This window comes from Mustela putorius, unplaced genomic scaffold (genome assembly GCF_011764305.1).
Source record: "Mustela putorius furo isolate JIRA1106 unplaced genomic scaffold, ASM1176430v1.1 tig00000129_pilon_pilon_pilon, whole genome shotgun sequence".
Taxonomy (NCBI): Eukaryota; Metazoa; Chordata; class Mammalia; order Carnivora; family Mustelidae; genus Mustela; species Mustela putorius.
The window spans coordinates 26,377,036-26,392,528 of NW_025421290.1; the positions used below are offsets into that span (position 1 = coordinate 26,377,036).

Genomic DNA, 15,493 nt, shown 5'->3' on the forward strand with positions numbered 1-15,493 from the left:
GAGTGTTGTTTTTTTTTTTTTTTAAGATTTTTATGTACTGATTTGATAGAGATCACAAGTAGGCAGAGGGGGAGGGGTGAGTGGGCTCTCTGCTGAGCAGAGATCCCGATGCGGGGCTTGATTCCAGGACCCTGAGATCATGACCTGAGCTGAAGGCAGAGGTGTAACCCACTGAGCCACCCAGGCGCCCCAAAGAGTATTTTCAATCAATGGTGCTGGAATATTTGGACAGCCATATGAAAAAATAAGCAATTACACCTTATACAAAACTGACCCAAAATGGATGGTAGATTTAAATGTGAAACATAAAACTACAAAGATTTAGAAGGAGACTTAAGAGCAAATCTATATTACCTTTGGTTGTGCAAAGGCATGGTGTATAAAAAAAATATGAAATGTACTTCATAAAAATAAAAGTTTGCTCTGTGAAAGAAACTGTTATGAGAAGGAAAAGAAAAGCTTCAGCCCGAGAGAAAATATTTGCAAATCACACGTTGGACAAAGGGATTTGTGTTGAGAATACATAAGTTAATTTTAAAACTCAAAAGTATGAAGACAACCCAATTAAGATGGCTAGAAGACTTGATCAGATTATAAGAAACATTAGTCAATCTTATTCATCAGGAAAATTCAAATAAAAAAGATTGACCCCAAGTATTAGTGAGAATGTGGAGCAACTAGAAATTGCATACTTTTGGGGTATATCACATGGCACAAGCACTTTGAGAAATTGGTGGTTTCTTATAAATCTAAACATGTACCTACCCTATCCTCCTTTCTGTCTTAATGAATTTTCTTATTCTCTACTTTTCATCAAAATGGATTCATATAATATGTGGCCCTTATATATCTATCTTCTTTAATGTATATGCTTTCAAGGTTTGTTCATGTTGTAACATATGTCAGGATTTTATTCCTTTTTATTGCCAAATAATAATTCATTGCATAGGTATATGCCACGTTTTATCCATTCTTCAATTGAGGAACTTTTTGGTTGTTTTCACTTTCTGGCTATTATGAGTAATGTTGCTGTGAACATTTGTATATAAGTTTTGTAAAGACATATGTTTCCAGGGTGCCTGGGTGGCTCAGTCATTAAGTGTCTGCCTTCAGCTCAGGTCATGATCCCAGAGTCCTGGGATCAAGCCCCACACTGGGCTCCTTGTTCCTCGGGAAGCCTGCCTTTCCCTCTTCCACTCCCCCTGCTTGTGTTCCTTCTCTCACTATTGTCTCTTTCTGTCAAATAAATAAATAAAATCTTACAAAAAAAAAAAAAACCCAAACCATAGGTTTCCATTACTTGGGAATTTAGAAGTAGAATTACTAGATCATAAGATAACGCTATGTTTAGCTTTTGAGGAATTGCCAAACCATTTCTGGGAGGGGCTGTATCATTTTACAGTCCCACAGCAATATTTGAAAGTTATGTTTCCTCCATATCCTTGCCAGTACTTGGCATAATATAAATTATATATATTTTACATGCACAAATATTATATATGTGTGTATATATATATATTGTGTGTATGTGTATACCTACACACACATCCATACTGTCTTTTCAATCATGGAAGTGGTATATCATTGAGATTTAGATTTGCATTTTCCTACTGGCTAATGACATTGAGCATCTTTTCATGTGCTTTTTGTCTGTCTTCCTTGGGGAGATGTTTATTCAAATCCTTTGTCCATTTAAAAAATGGGGTTATTTATGGTTTTATTGTTGAGTTCTTTATATATTATAGATATAAGTCCCTTATCAAATCTTTGCAATTATGTGTTCACATTCTGTGTGTTTTGTTTTCTTATTTTTGATAGCTGTCCTTTGGAACATAAAAATTTATTTTGGAGGCACCTGGTGGCTCATTTGGTTAAGTATTTGCGTGCTGCTTGGGTCATGGTCCTAGAGTCCTGGGATCAAGCCCTACATCACTCCCTGCTCAGTGGGGCTTCTCTCTGTCCCTCTGCTACCCCCCCCCCACTTGTGCTCTCTTGTTCATACTCTCTCTCAAATAAATAAAAACCTTTTTTCAAAACAGTTTTTAATTTTGATGAAACCTATTTTATTTTATTTTTTTGTTGCTTCTGTTTTTGGTGTCCTATCTAAGAAACCCTTATTTTATCTGAGGCTGGTAAGATTTATGTTTTCTTCTAAGAATTTTATTATTTTAGCTTTCACATTTTGAATTTTGAATTTTTGTATGTAGTTTAAAGTATGGGTCTAGATTTTTTGTTTTGCATTGTGGATATTCAGATGTCCTAGCACCATCATCTTCCTTTGAATTATCTTGGCATCACTCTTCATGGAAGTCAGTTGACAATGTATTGATTTATTTCTTGACTCTGAGTTTTGTTTCATGATCTGCATCTCTGTGATGCCAGTGTCATGCTGTGTTGATTACTCTAGTTTTATAGTAAGTTAGTAATTTTTGAAATTGGAAGTGTGAATCTTCCAATTTTGTTCTTTTTCAAGATTGTTTTAGTTATTCTCAGTTTTTTTGTCAGCTTGTGAATGTCTCCAAGACAAGCAACTGGTATTTTGGCATGGATTGGTTTTAACTCTAAATCAATTTAGTCAGTATTGCTATTTTAACTATATTACAAGCTTGGAATATGAGATATCTTTCCATTTATTTAGATATTTTAAATTTTATTTAGTGGTGTTTTGTATTTTTCTATGTACAAGTCTTGTACTTTTTTGTTACGTTTATTCCTAAGTTTTCTTTTTTGATGCTAATATAAATGAAATTGTTTTCTTCATGTAATTTTCAGATTGTTCATTGCCAGTGTATAGAAATATAACTGATATTTTATGTTGATTTTGTATCCTACCACATTGCTGAACTCATTTATTAGCTTTACTTGGGATTTATTTATTGTTTGTGATTTCTATATACAAGATAATGTCATCTGCAAGTAGAGATAGATTTACTTCTCCCTTTTGTTTCTTTTTCTTGCCTAATTGTCCTGACTAGAATATCCAGTACTGTGTTGGATGGAAGTGACAAAAGCTGACATCCTTATCTTGTTCCAACACTGAGAGGGGAAACTTTCGGGCTTTGACCATTAAATGTGATAACACTTGTGGGTTTTCATAGATTCCCATTATCAGATTGAGGACGTTCTTTTTATTATTTTTATTTTTTTAATTAAAGTTATGTAGATAAGATTTTTTCAAAACACAATTGGTCATAATACATTTGATAATATATTAAATATGAATTATTCATTTTCATAAGAAATAAAACTTTTATATGCAGGATTTTAATCCTCAGTTGCGTATTTTTATCACAAAAGAGGTTAGATTTTTGTCATATGCATCTTCTGCTGAGATTAATGTATTTGGGCCTTTTTTAAAAAACTTTTTTTTTGTTTTTGTTTTTGTATGTTGAACCAACCTTCCATTCCCACTTATCTTCCTTCCTACTGGTTACTCATTTAGTATTCCCTGACTTGATGAATACCATCTAAACCATCCAGATGCCCAAGCAAGAAATCCTAGACCCTTCTCTTTCCCTTACTCACTACATCCAATCAGTTGATTTTGTCTTTTTTTTTTTTTTTAAGATTTTATTTATTTGTCAGAGAGAGATTGAGAGAAAGAGAGACTGAGCAAGCAGGGGCAGCCAGAGGCAGAAGCAAGCAGTGTGGGACTTGATCCCAGGACCCTAGGATCATGACCTGAGTCAAAGGCAGCTGCTTAACCTACTGAGCCATCCAGGAGTTCCCAGTTGTTTCTGTCTTAATATGTTCCTAAATTTTCCCACTTTGAATCCACCCTCACTCTGATGCCAGGGGTGATTTTTTTTTTCTTCCCAAAGTTGAATCTCCTATTCTAAATCTACTTGTAGAAAAGTTTATGAAGGAGAAATTTCTATGAACTCCCTGCCTTCTGATAATGTACATAAACCATTACCAGCTGTTAAGTCTTTGTCTTGGTTTTAAAGACTCAGATTATTTTCTGTGAATTATGAGTGACATTTCTGTTTCTTGAAATGAGATTTGTGTTATAGTAAGTAGCCAAAACAGTATGGTATTGGCATAAAAATAGACACATAGATCAATGAAACAGAGCCCAGGAATAAACCTACATATATATGGACAATTAGTTTACGACAGAGGAGCCAAAGACATGAAATGGAGGAAGGACATTCTCTTTTTAAATGAATGGTGTTGGGAAAACTGAACAACCACATACAAAAGAATGAAACTTGACCACTATCTTATACTGTACATAAAAATTAACTGAAAATGGATTAAAAACTTGAATGTAAATCCTGAAACCATTAAATTCCTAGAGAAAAACAGGTGGTAAGCTCCTTGACATCAATCTTAGCATTTATTTGTGGATATGACTTCAAAGACAAGGGAAACCAAAGCAAAAGTAAACAAATTGAAATATATCAAACTAAAGAGCTTCAGCATGGTGAAAGAAACCATCATCAAAAGGAAAAAGCAACCTACTGAATGGGTATTTGCCAAAATTACATATTTGGCAAGGGATTAACATCAAAAACATAAAGAACTCGTACAACTTAACAAAAAAAATCTAATTAAAAAAACGGGAAGGGGGCACCTGGATGGCTCAGTGGGTTAAGGCCTCTGCCTTCGGCTCAGGTCATGATCCCAGGGTGCTGGGATCGAGCCCCACATCAAGCTGTCTGCTTTGCAGGGAGCCTGCTACCTCTTCTCTCTCTCTCTGCCGGCCTTTCTGCCTACTTGTGATCTCTGTCTGTCAAATAAATAAATAAAATCTTTTTTAAAAAATGGGAAGAAGATATGTATAGACATTTTTCCAAAGAAGATAAATCAGTGGCCAACAGGTACATGAAAAGATGTTCAACATCCATAATTATTAGGGAAATGCAAATCAAAACCACAATGAGATATCACCTCGCATGAGTAGACTGGCTATCATAAAAAAGACAAGAAAAAAACACATGTTGGAGAGAATGTGGAGAAATGGGAACCCTCCTAAATAAAACCCTGAGAATGTAAATTAGTGCATCCACTATGTAAAATACTATGGCTGTTTCTTAAAAAGTTGACAATAGAACCGCCATACTATCCAGCAATTCCTCTTCTGAGCATTTATCTGAAGAATGTGAAAACATTAACCAAAAAGATATGTGCAGCTTATTGTTAATTGCAGTATCATTTACAGTAGCCATGATATGAAACAGTCTAAATGTGGTCAGTGGATGAATTGATAAAGAAGGTGTGGTATATACACAGAATGGACTACTACCATTCCATAAAAAGCCATAAAAAGTGAAATCAGATGGCAACAGCATCAGTGGGTGAATGGATGAAATTAGCCATAAAAAGAGTGAAATCAGATGGCAACAACATGGATGGACCTTGAAGGTATTAGAACTAAGTCAGAAGGAAAAAGTAAAAAACAATATGATCTCGTCATATGTGAATCTAAAAACAACAACAACAACAAATAAAACAAAAATGAACTCATACACAGAAAATAGATTGGTGGTTATCACAAAGGTAATGGTGATTCTACAATGGTGGGTGGTTGAGGGGTGGGCAAAATGGGTGAAGGAAGTCAAATGTATGACGATAAATGGTAACTAGATTTTTGGAGGTGATCGTTTTGAGATGAATATAGATACTTAATTATAATATTATATACCTGAAACTTATATAATGTTACATACCAATGTTACTTCATTTAAGAATGGGATTTGTAATTCAAGTATTATCCTAGGGGTGCTGCTAAATACTATTTTTGGACACTAAGATTAGAGTAAAATTGGAGAAAAGGCTTAAAAACAGATGAAGACCAAATGGGAAAATGGCATGTGGTAAGGTTGCTACTAATTTGTTGCTGAGGTGCAGTTGATCTCTTGAGAGAATTCTTTTCTTGCAAAGTTTACACACGTTGTATCATATTACAGAGATTATGAAGTCTATCATCAGTCTGCTTATCACATACATATACTAGTTAAGTAACAACTTTTTGCATGAATTTTTGTAGAAGTTATTTATTTATTTTTAAAGATTTTATTTATTTGACAGAGACACAGCAAGAGAGGGAACACATGCAGGGGGAATGGGAGAGGGAGAAACAGACTTCCTGCTGAGTAGGGAGCCCGTTTGGGGCTCAATCTCAGGACACTGGGATCATGACCCAAGCCTGAGGTAGATGCTTAATGACTAAGCCACCCAGATGCCCCTGTAGAAGTTATTTTAAATCCAAATTATTTAAAATGGATAACATCTAATTTTTGCATTGGTATATATAAAGTTTACATCTATCAAATACTATAAAAGCTCTATAATCAATTTTAAGTCAATTTGTTTATTTATTTTGCAGCCTTGCATTGCATCCTGAACGAGTATTAGTAGCAACAGGACAAGTTGGGAAGGAGCCTTATATCTGTGTTTGGGATTCATACACTGTGCAGACCATATCAGTTCTAAAGGATGTTCATACACATGGTATAGCCTGTTTAGCATTCGACTTAGATGGACAGGTATGTGATATTTTTTCTCTTTTCCTAAACTATATCTTAAAAATGTGTACCATAAGAAATTATTATAAATCTATAAATATTAAATTGGAAAGCAATAGATGAAAGATGCCTATTTGTTCAAGGGTAGAGGTAGGTAGGTTGGGTGGATAGTTAATGAGTATAATAAAATAAGAACAGTAAGGAGTCTTTATTTCATGTATCAAGAACTTTTTAATCAACACTATTAAGAAAGCCAAAGAGATTCTGACTCAGTAGAGTATTACCTGGTTGTCCTAGAAAATTTTACATATTAATAACTCTTTTCCAGGTAGTTGAGTTGATAGGACAGATGGGAGACATCTTAGGAAAACTAGGTTTCTCTAAGTAGAGCTGTATGCATTTTTTCGGTTATTTTAAAGGTTTCTGTTAAAATTACATTTTTTATTGAAAATAGAGGCAGCTCTTATGAGCTATTTTTATACAAAATCAAAGTTGAAAACAAAGTATAATTATCATTCCACTTACTTATTACTCCCCAAATTATTATCTACTTCTAATTAATGATTGTTAAAAAAATTAAACATGCCAAGAACTTTTTTGTGGTGCTTTCATGAAACTTGTTATACCAAAAACATATTTAAGTAGTAGTAAGAAGTTGAATTTTGCAGATGTGGTTAATTTATAGCCTTTAATTTTTATGTTAAAATTAGACTTTAAAAATCATTTTAATTTTTAAAGAAATTTTAGTTACCTGCTTTTCAGTTCATAAAATTAATTTTATATTGATATTTTACAAAAACAGATTACATTGTGTTCTGTTTCCTTGAAAATGATAAAGTACATGTTTTATTTATAACTCTGAGGAATAGCTTATTTGAGTAGCATTAGATTAATGACTTTCTTTTAAGAGTCTGGTAAGAGATCTTTAAAGACTTAACTGGAAGCTTTCATTTGGGGAAAAATGTGTTTCTAGGTTTAATATCAATATGTAGCAGTGATTGGCAATTATAGATCCTTAATTTGCACCCCATTTTTACTATTATTTTTCAAGTCCCTTACTGTCCTCATATCCATTTCATTTTCTTTTTTTAAAGAAAGAGAATAATACTCTTTACCTACCTTACAGAAGATTAAATTTTATGAAACAAACCTCCACAGCTTTTTTTAATCATTTATCAAGTGTTCTGAAGTCCAAGGTATATTAACTATAATAAGCATCTGTATACTTTAAACACAGATGTTTTCTTAATTTTGAAATTGTTCTTTCTAAATGTAATATGTTGCATTGTTGAGGAATTTCTTTAATATATACAAGGAAAAGTCATGCCCATAGATTTTCCTAGTTGAAAGGCCTTTAATTTGCTTAAGTAACTTGAAAAGCCTTGGTTACATGTATTATCACAGATCTTTATGAGAATGTGTTACTTAAAAATTTAAGCTTATAGAAAACATAACAGCTAAAAGTTACTGAGCACATACTAAGTACCAAGCATTGTGCTAAGCCTACCTTATCTTATTTAATCCTCACAGCAACCCTATGAAATAGATACTATTATTATCTCTATTTTACAGATAAAGAAACTGAGACTTAGAGAGGTTAAATAACTTGCCCCAGGTTACACAGCTAGTAAATGGAGCCAGAGCGGAAACCCAGGTCAGTCACACTCCAAAGCTCATGTTTTTAACCGCAATACTCTCCTGCCTCCCAAACATGGAACTTAGGTGGTAGTGATTTATATTTCAGAAGGAATTCATCCATCTTAAATATAGTTAAAGCTTATAAGGAACTGCTGCCAATTGAAGATTAAATTAAGAAGAGTATCTCTGAAATGATATTACTGAGAAAATGTTTTAGTTAAAAAAATATATTTGAGAACATATCTATTCACTAATATCTATAAACTGTTTATGAGTTATCAACTAGAAAATATCATATGATTTTTGCATTTTGTACTAGGTTTGAAACTATAAGTGCTCTGTTAAGATTTATCCAATGAATGAGTTTCCTTGTTGGTAGTAAGCTGAATGTTATTTTCCCAGAGGCTTTCTTCTAAATGGACTGAATACTCTAATACCAGAAGTCTGCCTTACTGAGAACAATTAGGACTTGATATGCATGTAAATGCACATCAAATAGGAACTCAAATTTCTTAGTGGGAAGAAGGAAAATTTGAGTGGTACTTTGTCTTGAAAATATAAAATACATTTTAAAAACATTTCTCATATTAAAATCTAAGCTTATAATAACATCTGGTGATTCACAGAATAAATAAGAATAGTGTTACTTTTTAAACCTAATTTTGTCAGTTATGTGACGTTACAAAATAAAATGCTTTAGTTTACCTTTGACTATTGGCATATGATTATGAAGAGAGTAATTTTTGCAAAAACAGTAGGGGAGTTCACTGGTTTTTTCAAGTGCCTTTTAGAAATCTCTTGATATCAGGACATAGCTCAAGTGCCTAATGTATTTTTCTTGAGTTTTTTTTCCTATTTCTTTGACAGACCTAATTTCCGATGGCTTTATTTATGATTATACCAGTATTTACTCCATTAAGCCCTGAATCTTTTACAGAATTTGTGATTTTACTTTGTAACAACATGACAATTGTTATGTAATGAACACTGAGATTACCAGGACCCCCATACTAAAATCTTTTAAGTGTAACTGCTCCTTATTTGAGTATGTTTCACAGTTGCAGGAACTTATGGGATCATCTAGTTGTGTCTTTTGGGATATTTTTCTTATTTGAGAATTTAGTGTGCTAAAACTTTTTAATGAATACTTCCAATTCAATTAATGGACACAACGAAGATTTTGTTTGGGACTTAGATCAAGGAGGAATTTAGGAAGATGGTTAGAGGCTTCTTTACCTGGTTTTCTTTCTCCCTCTCTGACTTTTTACTTCTTAATCTTTAAAGGAGCTTTTCCTTCTATCTGGTTCTTAAATATCAGTGTTATTTAGGAGTTTGTAGCCTTCTTATTCTCTCACATGATTTTAACGTTCCCATCAGTTAACAGTGGCCCCGGCTTCTCTCCTTAACTCTAGACACCCCCTCCCTTGCGTGTCATACAAATATACCAAATATTACACATTTAAAACTGAATCTCCCTTTATTCCAACTCTATTAAAACACAAAGTTTATTCTTTCTCTGGCTCTGGCCTACATTTCTAGCTTTGTCTCCTGCCACTTTCCAGGTGGTACTCCCCTAAGCTATCCTGAATTAGGCTTTTTCTTGAAAATACCATGATCTCTCTAATCTTGGTGTCCTTTGGTCTGAAAGGCACTTTCTCTTACTTTTCTACCCAAATCCTCCTCAGTCTTTCAAGATACTGTTAAAGCATTACTTTAAAAAGTTTCTTGTTTATTTGGAAGAGAGAGAAAATACATGCATGAGGCAGGGAGAGGGAAAAAGAGAAAGAGGAGCAGACTCCTTGCTGAGCAGGGAGCCTGACAAATAGCTCCATCCCAGGATTCTGGGATCATGACCTGAGCTGAAGGCAGATACTCAACTGAGCCATGCAGACACCCTGAAAGCATTACTTTTACTGGAAAACCTTATTTTCTTCCTTATCTACCTAGGCTGGGTTAAATGTGAGGGAAAAATGATAAAAAATGACAGAAAGCTAGGAGAGGAAGTAGTATTGACTTGATTATTTCTACCTTATCCTCTCTGCTGTTACTTAACCTATGTTGAGGGAGGTTGATTTTGGCTATGTAAATTTGCTCAGAGAAGTGCTCCCAGATCTCTTTTGTTACTGCCTATATGTTTGGAGGCTCTATGGAGATACATGGAGTTTTAAAACTTTTGACCAGTTGTGGTTTGCTGTTTGTGTATGATGAGCCAAGTCAGAGAGAAAGGACGGTGCCCCTTAACTGTCCCTCACTTGATGCTTGTCTTGTGAAATTTTAATCTCTACACAGTAAAGATCTCTTTTAGCTAGATACTGATACCTTATAGTTCCGAACTATTAAAGACTCTCAAGAAAGCAAATCCTCTCCTTTTGTTCCCTTGAGATTTCTGCCAGCATGATTTGATGGAGAGCCATAACAGACTATATACTGTATCTTTTTATGGGAGCCATTTATTCCACCCATATGAAATATAATAAATAAATAAATAGTAATTCTACTTTGCAGAAATCTGTTTCTAACTGGGTACTTGATGACCTTTCTAATTTGGAAAGGAAGAGGGCATAGGTTCTTTCTTTCTTTCTTTCTTTTTTTTGGTAAGATTTAATTATTTGAGAGAAAGAGCATGTGGGTGCATGTGTACCCTCACATGCCTGTGTGTGAGTCGGGGGAGGGACAGAGGGTGATAATCTTCAAGCTGACTCTCTGCTGAGCACAGAGCCCAACTCAGGGCTCACACCCATGAGATCTCACACCCATGAGATCATGACCTGAGCTGAAACCAAGAGTTAGACACTCAACCAAGCCACCCATACACCCTGAGAGGATAGGTTCTTAAAGTTAATTAAGATTATGGTAAGCTGGGCACCTGGGAGGCTCAGTGGATTAAAGCCTCTGCCTTCAGCTCAGGTCGTGGTCCTGGGGTCCTGGGATCAAACCCCACATTGGGCTCTCTGCTCAGCGGGGAGCCTGCTTCCTCCTCTCTCTCTCTGTGCCTGCCTCTCTGCCTACTTGTGATCTTTGCCTGTCAAATAAATAAAATCGTAAAAAAAAAAAAAAAAGATTATGGTAAGCTAATAATGATGATAGCAAACATTTTATAATATAGTAACTCTCATATATATTAATTTTCTTGTTAACCCTATGAAACATGTTTATTATCCCCACTTAACAGGTGAGGAAACAAGATACAGAGAGACTGCATAACTGCTGAAAGTAATCCAGTTCATGAGAAATGTAGCTAGTGTTTGAACCTAGGCAGTCTGGTACCAGTGTCTATGCTTTAAATAAGAGATTAGTAAACTTTCTGTAACAAGTCGTATAGGAAATATTTAAGCTTTGTAGACCATACAGTCTCTGGCTCAGCTAGTAGTAGCTCTGCATTGTAGTGGGAAAGCAGTCATAGACAGCTTGTAAAAGAATAGGTATGGCTGTGCTTCAATATAACTTTATTTACAAAAACAGGGTGCAGGCAGGATTTGGCTTGAGTGTTATAGTTTGCTGACCCCTGCTTCTAAACCAGTGCTTTTCACATTTTGTGTTGTGGGCTGATCCTTATGATTTCTTTTTTAACCCTTCAGTTACTTAGAAGTGTATTGTTATTTTCCACCCATTTGGAGCATTTTCTGCATAGCTTCCTGTTATTCTAGTTTTTGTTTTTGTCAGACAACATAGTCTGTATTTTAATTTTTTTAATTTGTTTAGGCTTATTTTGTGATTTTCATGAAGCTCATATGTACTTGGAAAGATCGTGGAAAAACAAGCTGTTTTGTTTCTCCATTTGTTTACTGTGCTGTTTTGTTTCTCCATTTGTTTACTGTGCTATTGTTACTTGTTTTACTTACACATATTTTGTAAATTTTATAGCTGTTATTTTTGCTTTACACAGTTTTAAAAGAAAATTAAAAACAAAAGCCTTATTTACATATTATTTGGGCATTCTTCATTCACAAGTGTATCATTTCTGTGTGCCTGAAGAAATTTCCATTATTGTATCTTCTAGTGCAGATTTGTCAGTGGTGTATTTTCTCACCTTCTGTTTACTTGAATAACATTATTTTGACCCAATTTTCCAAAGATAATTTTGGTAGGTATACTATTCTATGTTACCTTCCCCTCAGCATTTTAAAGATTTTATGTATTTGTTTATTTGAGAGAGAGAGAGTGGAAAGTGCGAGTGGGGGAGGACCAGGATCAGAGGGAGAGGGACGGCCAATTCTGCACTGAGCTCAGAGCCCACTGCAGGCTTGGTCCATGACCCTGAGATCATGACCTGAGCCAAAATCAAGAGTCCAGAGCCAAATGGACTGAGTCACTCAGATACCCCCACCCCTCAGCATTTTAAAAGAGGTTATTCATTGTCGTTTGACTTGTATAGCTTCAGATGAGGAATCTAGGATAATTTTTTAATCTCTGATCCTCTCCACCAAAATTGTCTTTTTTTCTGGCTGCTTTTAAGATTTTTCTCTTTAGCACTGGTTTTCGCACTTTGACTACCATTTGTATTGATGTATGTTTTCTCTATGTTTGATTATTTTTGCTGGTAGTTCACTGAGCTTCTTAGATTTCTGGGTTTATGGGATGCATCACATTTAGAAAAGTATAGCCATTATTTCTTCAGGGTTTTTTTTGTCTCTTCCTCCATCTTCTCCTTGTGGAGCTAGAATAACTTGTATGTTAGATCACTTGATGTTTTTCTAACGTTAACTAAGGCATTGTTAATTTTTTTTCCATTTTCTTTCTGTGCTTTATTTTGGATAGTTTTTGTTGCTATGTCTTCAAGTTCATCTATCTTTTCTTAATGATATAAGCTGCTATTAATCCTATGGAATGAATTTTTATTTCACATAATTTAACATTTATTTTTACAAGTTGTGTGTTCTTTTATGTCTTTTATTTCTCATTTTATTCCTTGTATGTTTTAAAATAATTATTGAGCAGGGCTTCTGACTGGCTCAGTCAGTGGAACACGCAACTCTCGATCTCAGGGTTGTGGGTTTGAGCCCCATGTTGGATGTGGAGATTACTTAAAAATATAATCTGAGGGACACCTGGGTGGCTCAGTTGGTTAAGCGGCTGCATTTGGCTCAGGTCATGATCCCAGCGTCCTGGGATGGAGTCCCACATCAGGCTCCTCGCTCAGCAGGGAACCTGCTTCTCCCTCTGCCTCTGCCTGTCATTCTGTCTGCCTGTGCTCACTCTCTCTCTCTCTGACAAATAAATAAAATCTTTAAAAAAATAAATAAAATAAAATCTGAAATATTTCTTAAGCATCTTGAACATTTTCATTTTAATAGCTAATGTCTCAATTTTAATTATTCCTGTGATTCTTAGGTCTCTCTCACTCTCTCTTTTTTTTTTTTTTTTAAGATTTTATTTATTTATTTGACCGAGACCCAGCAAGAGAGGAAACACAAGCAGAGAGAGTGGGAGAGGGAGAAGCAGGCTTCCCACTGAGCGGGGGGCCGGATGTGGGGCTCAATCCCAGGACCCTGGGATCATGACTTGAACTAAAGGCAGATGCTTAATGACTGAGCCACCTAATTGCCCCTCTTAGGTCTGCTTCTATTAATGGATTTTTATCCTGATTATATGTCACATTTTCTTCTTTGTTCACATGTCTAATAATTTGTTTTATTGGATGGTGGACATTGTGTATGTTACATTCTGAATTCTTGATTTTGTTGTATTCCTTTAAAGTGTTTTGGTCATTGTTCTGGCAGGTAGTTAAGTTCCTTGTGGATTAGTTTGATCCTTGTGAAAGCTTGCTTTCAAGCTTTTGGAAGACAGGGCTAGAGTAGCTCTTTCTCTAACATTATTGGTTTAATTTCACCACTAAGTTGTGACACTTCTGGGTCACTGAATACCTAGTGAATTTAAAGAGGTATCTATGTTCTGGTTATTGGGAACTCAAGGGATCCTAACACTTTGTGATCTCTGGCAATTTTTTGGCTTTAGCTCCTCAGTAATCGCTTTTTAAAAATTCCCCAGAGTTTGTTCTTTGCATGGCCTCATAGATTTCACCCTATGCATGCAAAGATTAGTGTTCTCAAAGGGTCCCATAAACAAATTTTATGGGGCTTTTTCTCTGCTCTACGAATTCTAGCTGTTTTGACTTCTCTGAACTCCAGGCTCTGGCTTCTCAAATCAGCAAGTCTCCTGGGCTCTGTTTGGATTCTACCTTTCTACGCTGTAATTTGCAAACTGCTTCCTAGATGAGAGCTGGGGCAAGTGCAGGTCTCACCTTGTTTGTTTCTCCCCTTTCAGGGCTCACAGTGCTTCACTTCCTCTTATGAATGTCTGAAAGCATTTGTTTCATACATTTTGTAATTTTCTAGTTGTTTATAGTGGGGGCAGGTTCAGATCCTAATACTTCTCCGTGGCTGAAAGTCCATCTTTTGTGTTTCTTAATCCCTCTCACAGTTTCCATCTTCCTGTCTCCTCTTCTTACCTCTGTATCTTCATCTCCCTTTAAATGCCTATTTAACTCCTCCACTGTTTTAAATTTATTTTTCATTTCTAAAAATTGCGTTTGCTTCTTCATATCTCCTTGAATACTTTTTACAGTCTCCTATTCTTTGCTCGAATGAAGATACTTTGAAACCTTAATTTTATTTCTCTTCACCTCATAATTCCAGTGTCTGATGTTTTCTAGGACTGGTTTTGCTATTTGTCTTGACTTGCTAATTCTTACTCATAGTCCCTTATTTCCCATGGCTATGGGGGTTGGGGATGTTTGTTTATTTTTATGTTTACTGAATTGCTACCTGTAGGAATTCTTTGAGGGACGGATTGAAGTGTCAGTTCTCCAAATAGGATTTATATTTGACTCTGCTACACTGTTGAAGATGCTTGAAGAACCCTCAGACCACTCTGAAATTTTCCACTTGAGGAGTTCGTAATTAATGTAGAGTTAGGCCTTATGATTGTATGAAAGCTGTTTTTGACTATCAATTTTCAGGGAGGATTGTCTTTCCCTTAATGCATTGTGGCCCCCCCCTTTATTTTCAAAGGAGTGGTTTCTTGTCTTCCCTTACTTCTGAGGAGTTCACTGCTTTAGTCAGAAGTCTCAGGTTCAGATCTACACTATGGACTTGCCCTAAACTTTTTTTTTTTACTTTAATTTTCAGCGTAACAGTATTCATTGTTTTTGCAGCACACCCAGTGCTCCATGCAATCCATGCCCTCTCCAATACCCACCACCTGGTTCCCCCAACCTCCCACCCCCCACCCCTTCAAAACCCTCAGATTGTTTTTCAGAGTCCATAGTCTCTCATGGTTCACCTCCCCTTCCAATTTCCCTCAACTCCCTTCTCCTCTCTAACTCCCCTTGTCATCCATGCTATTTCTTATGCTCCACAAATAAGTGAAACCATATGATAATTGAC

The 15,493-nt window shown here is 35.4% G+C and overlaps 1 protein-coding gene across 6 annotated transcripts in view; it reads left to right on the forward strand.

Annotated features, from left to right (window-relative positions):
- Positions 1-15,493, forward strand: part of EML5 (EMAP like 5) — a 177,668-nt gene that overhangs the window by 22,968 nt on the left and 139,207 nt on the right. For 5 of the 6 annotated variants that reach the window (XM_004739095.3, XM_004739097.3, XM_045071498.1 and 2 more), the window contains exon 2: positions 6,332-6,491. In XM_004739095.3, the coding sequence (XP_004739152.1) occupies positions 6,332-6,491 (160 nt within the window). Of the gene's footprint in view, positions 1-6,331; positions 6,492-8,105; positions 8,125-15,493 lie in introns of those variants that run through there. The other variant, XM_004739100.3, reaches the window with a different exon arrangement.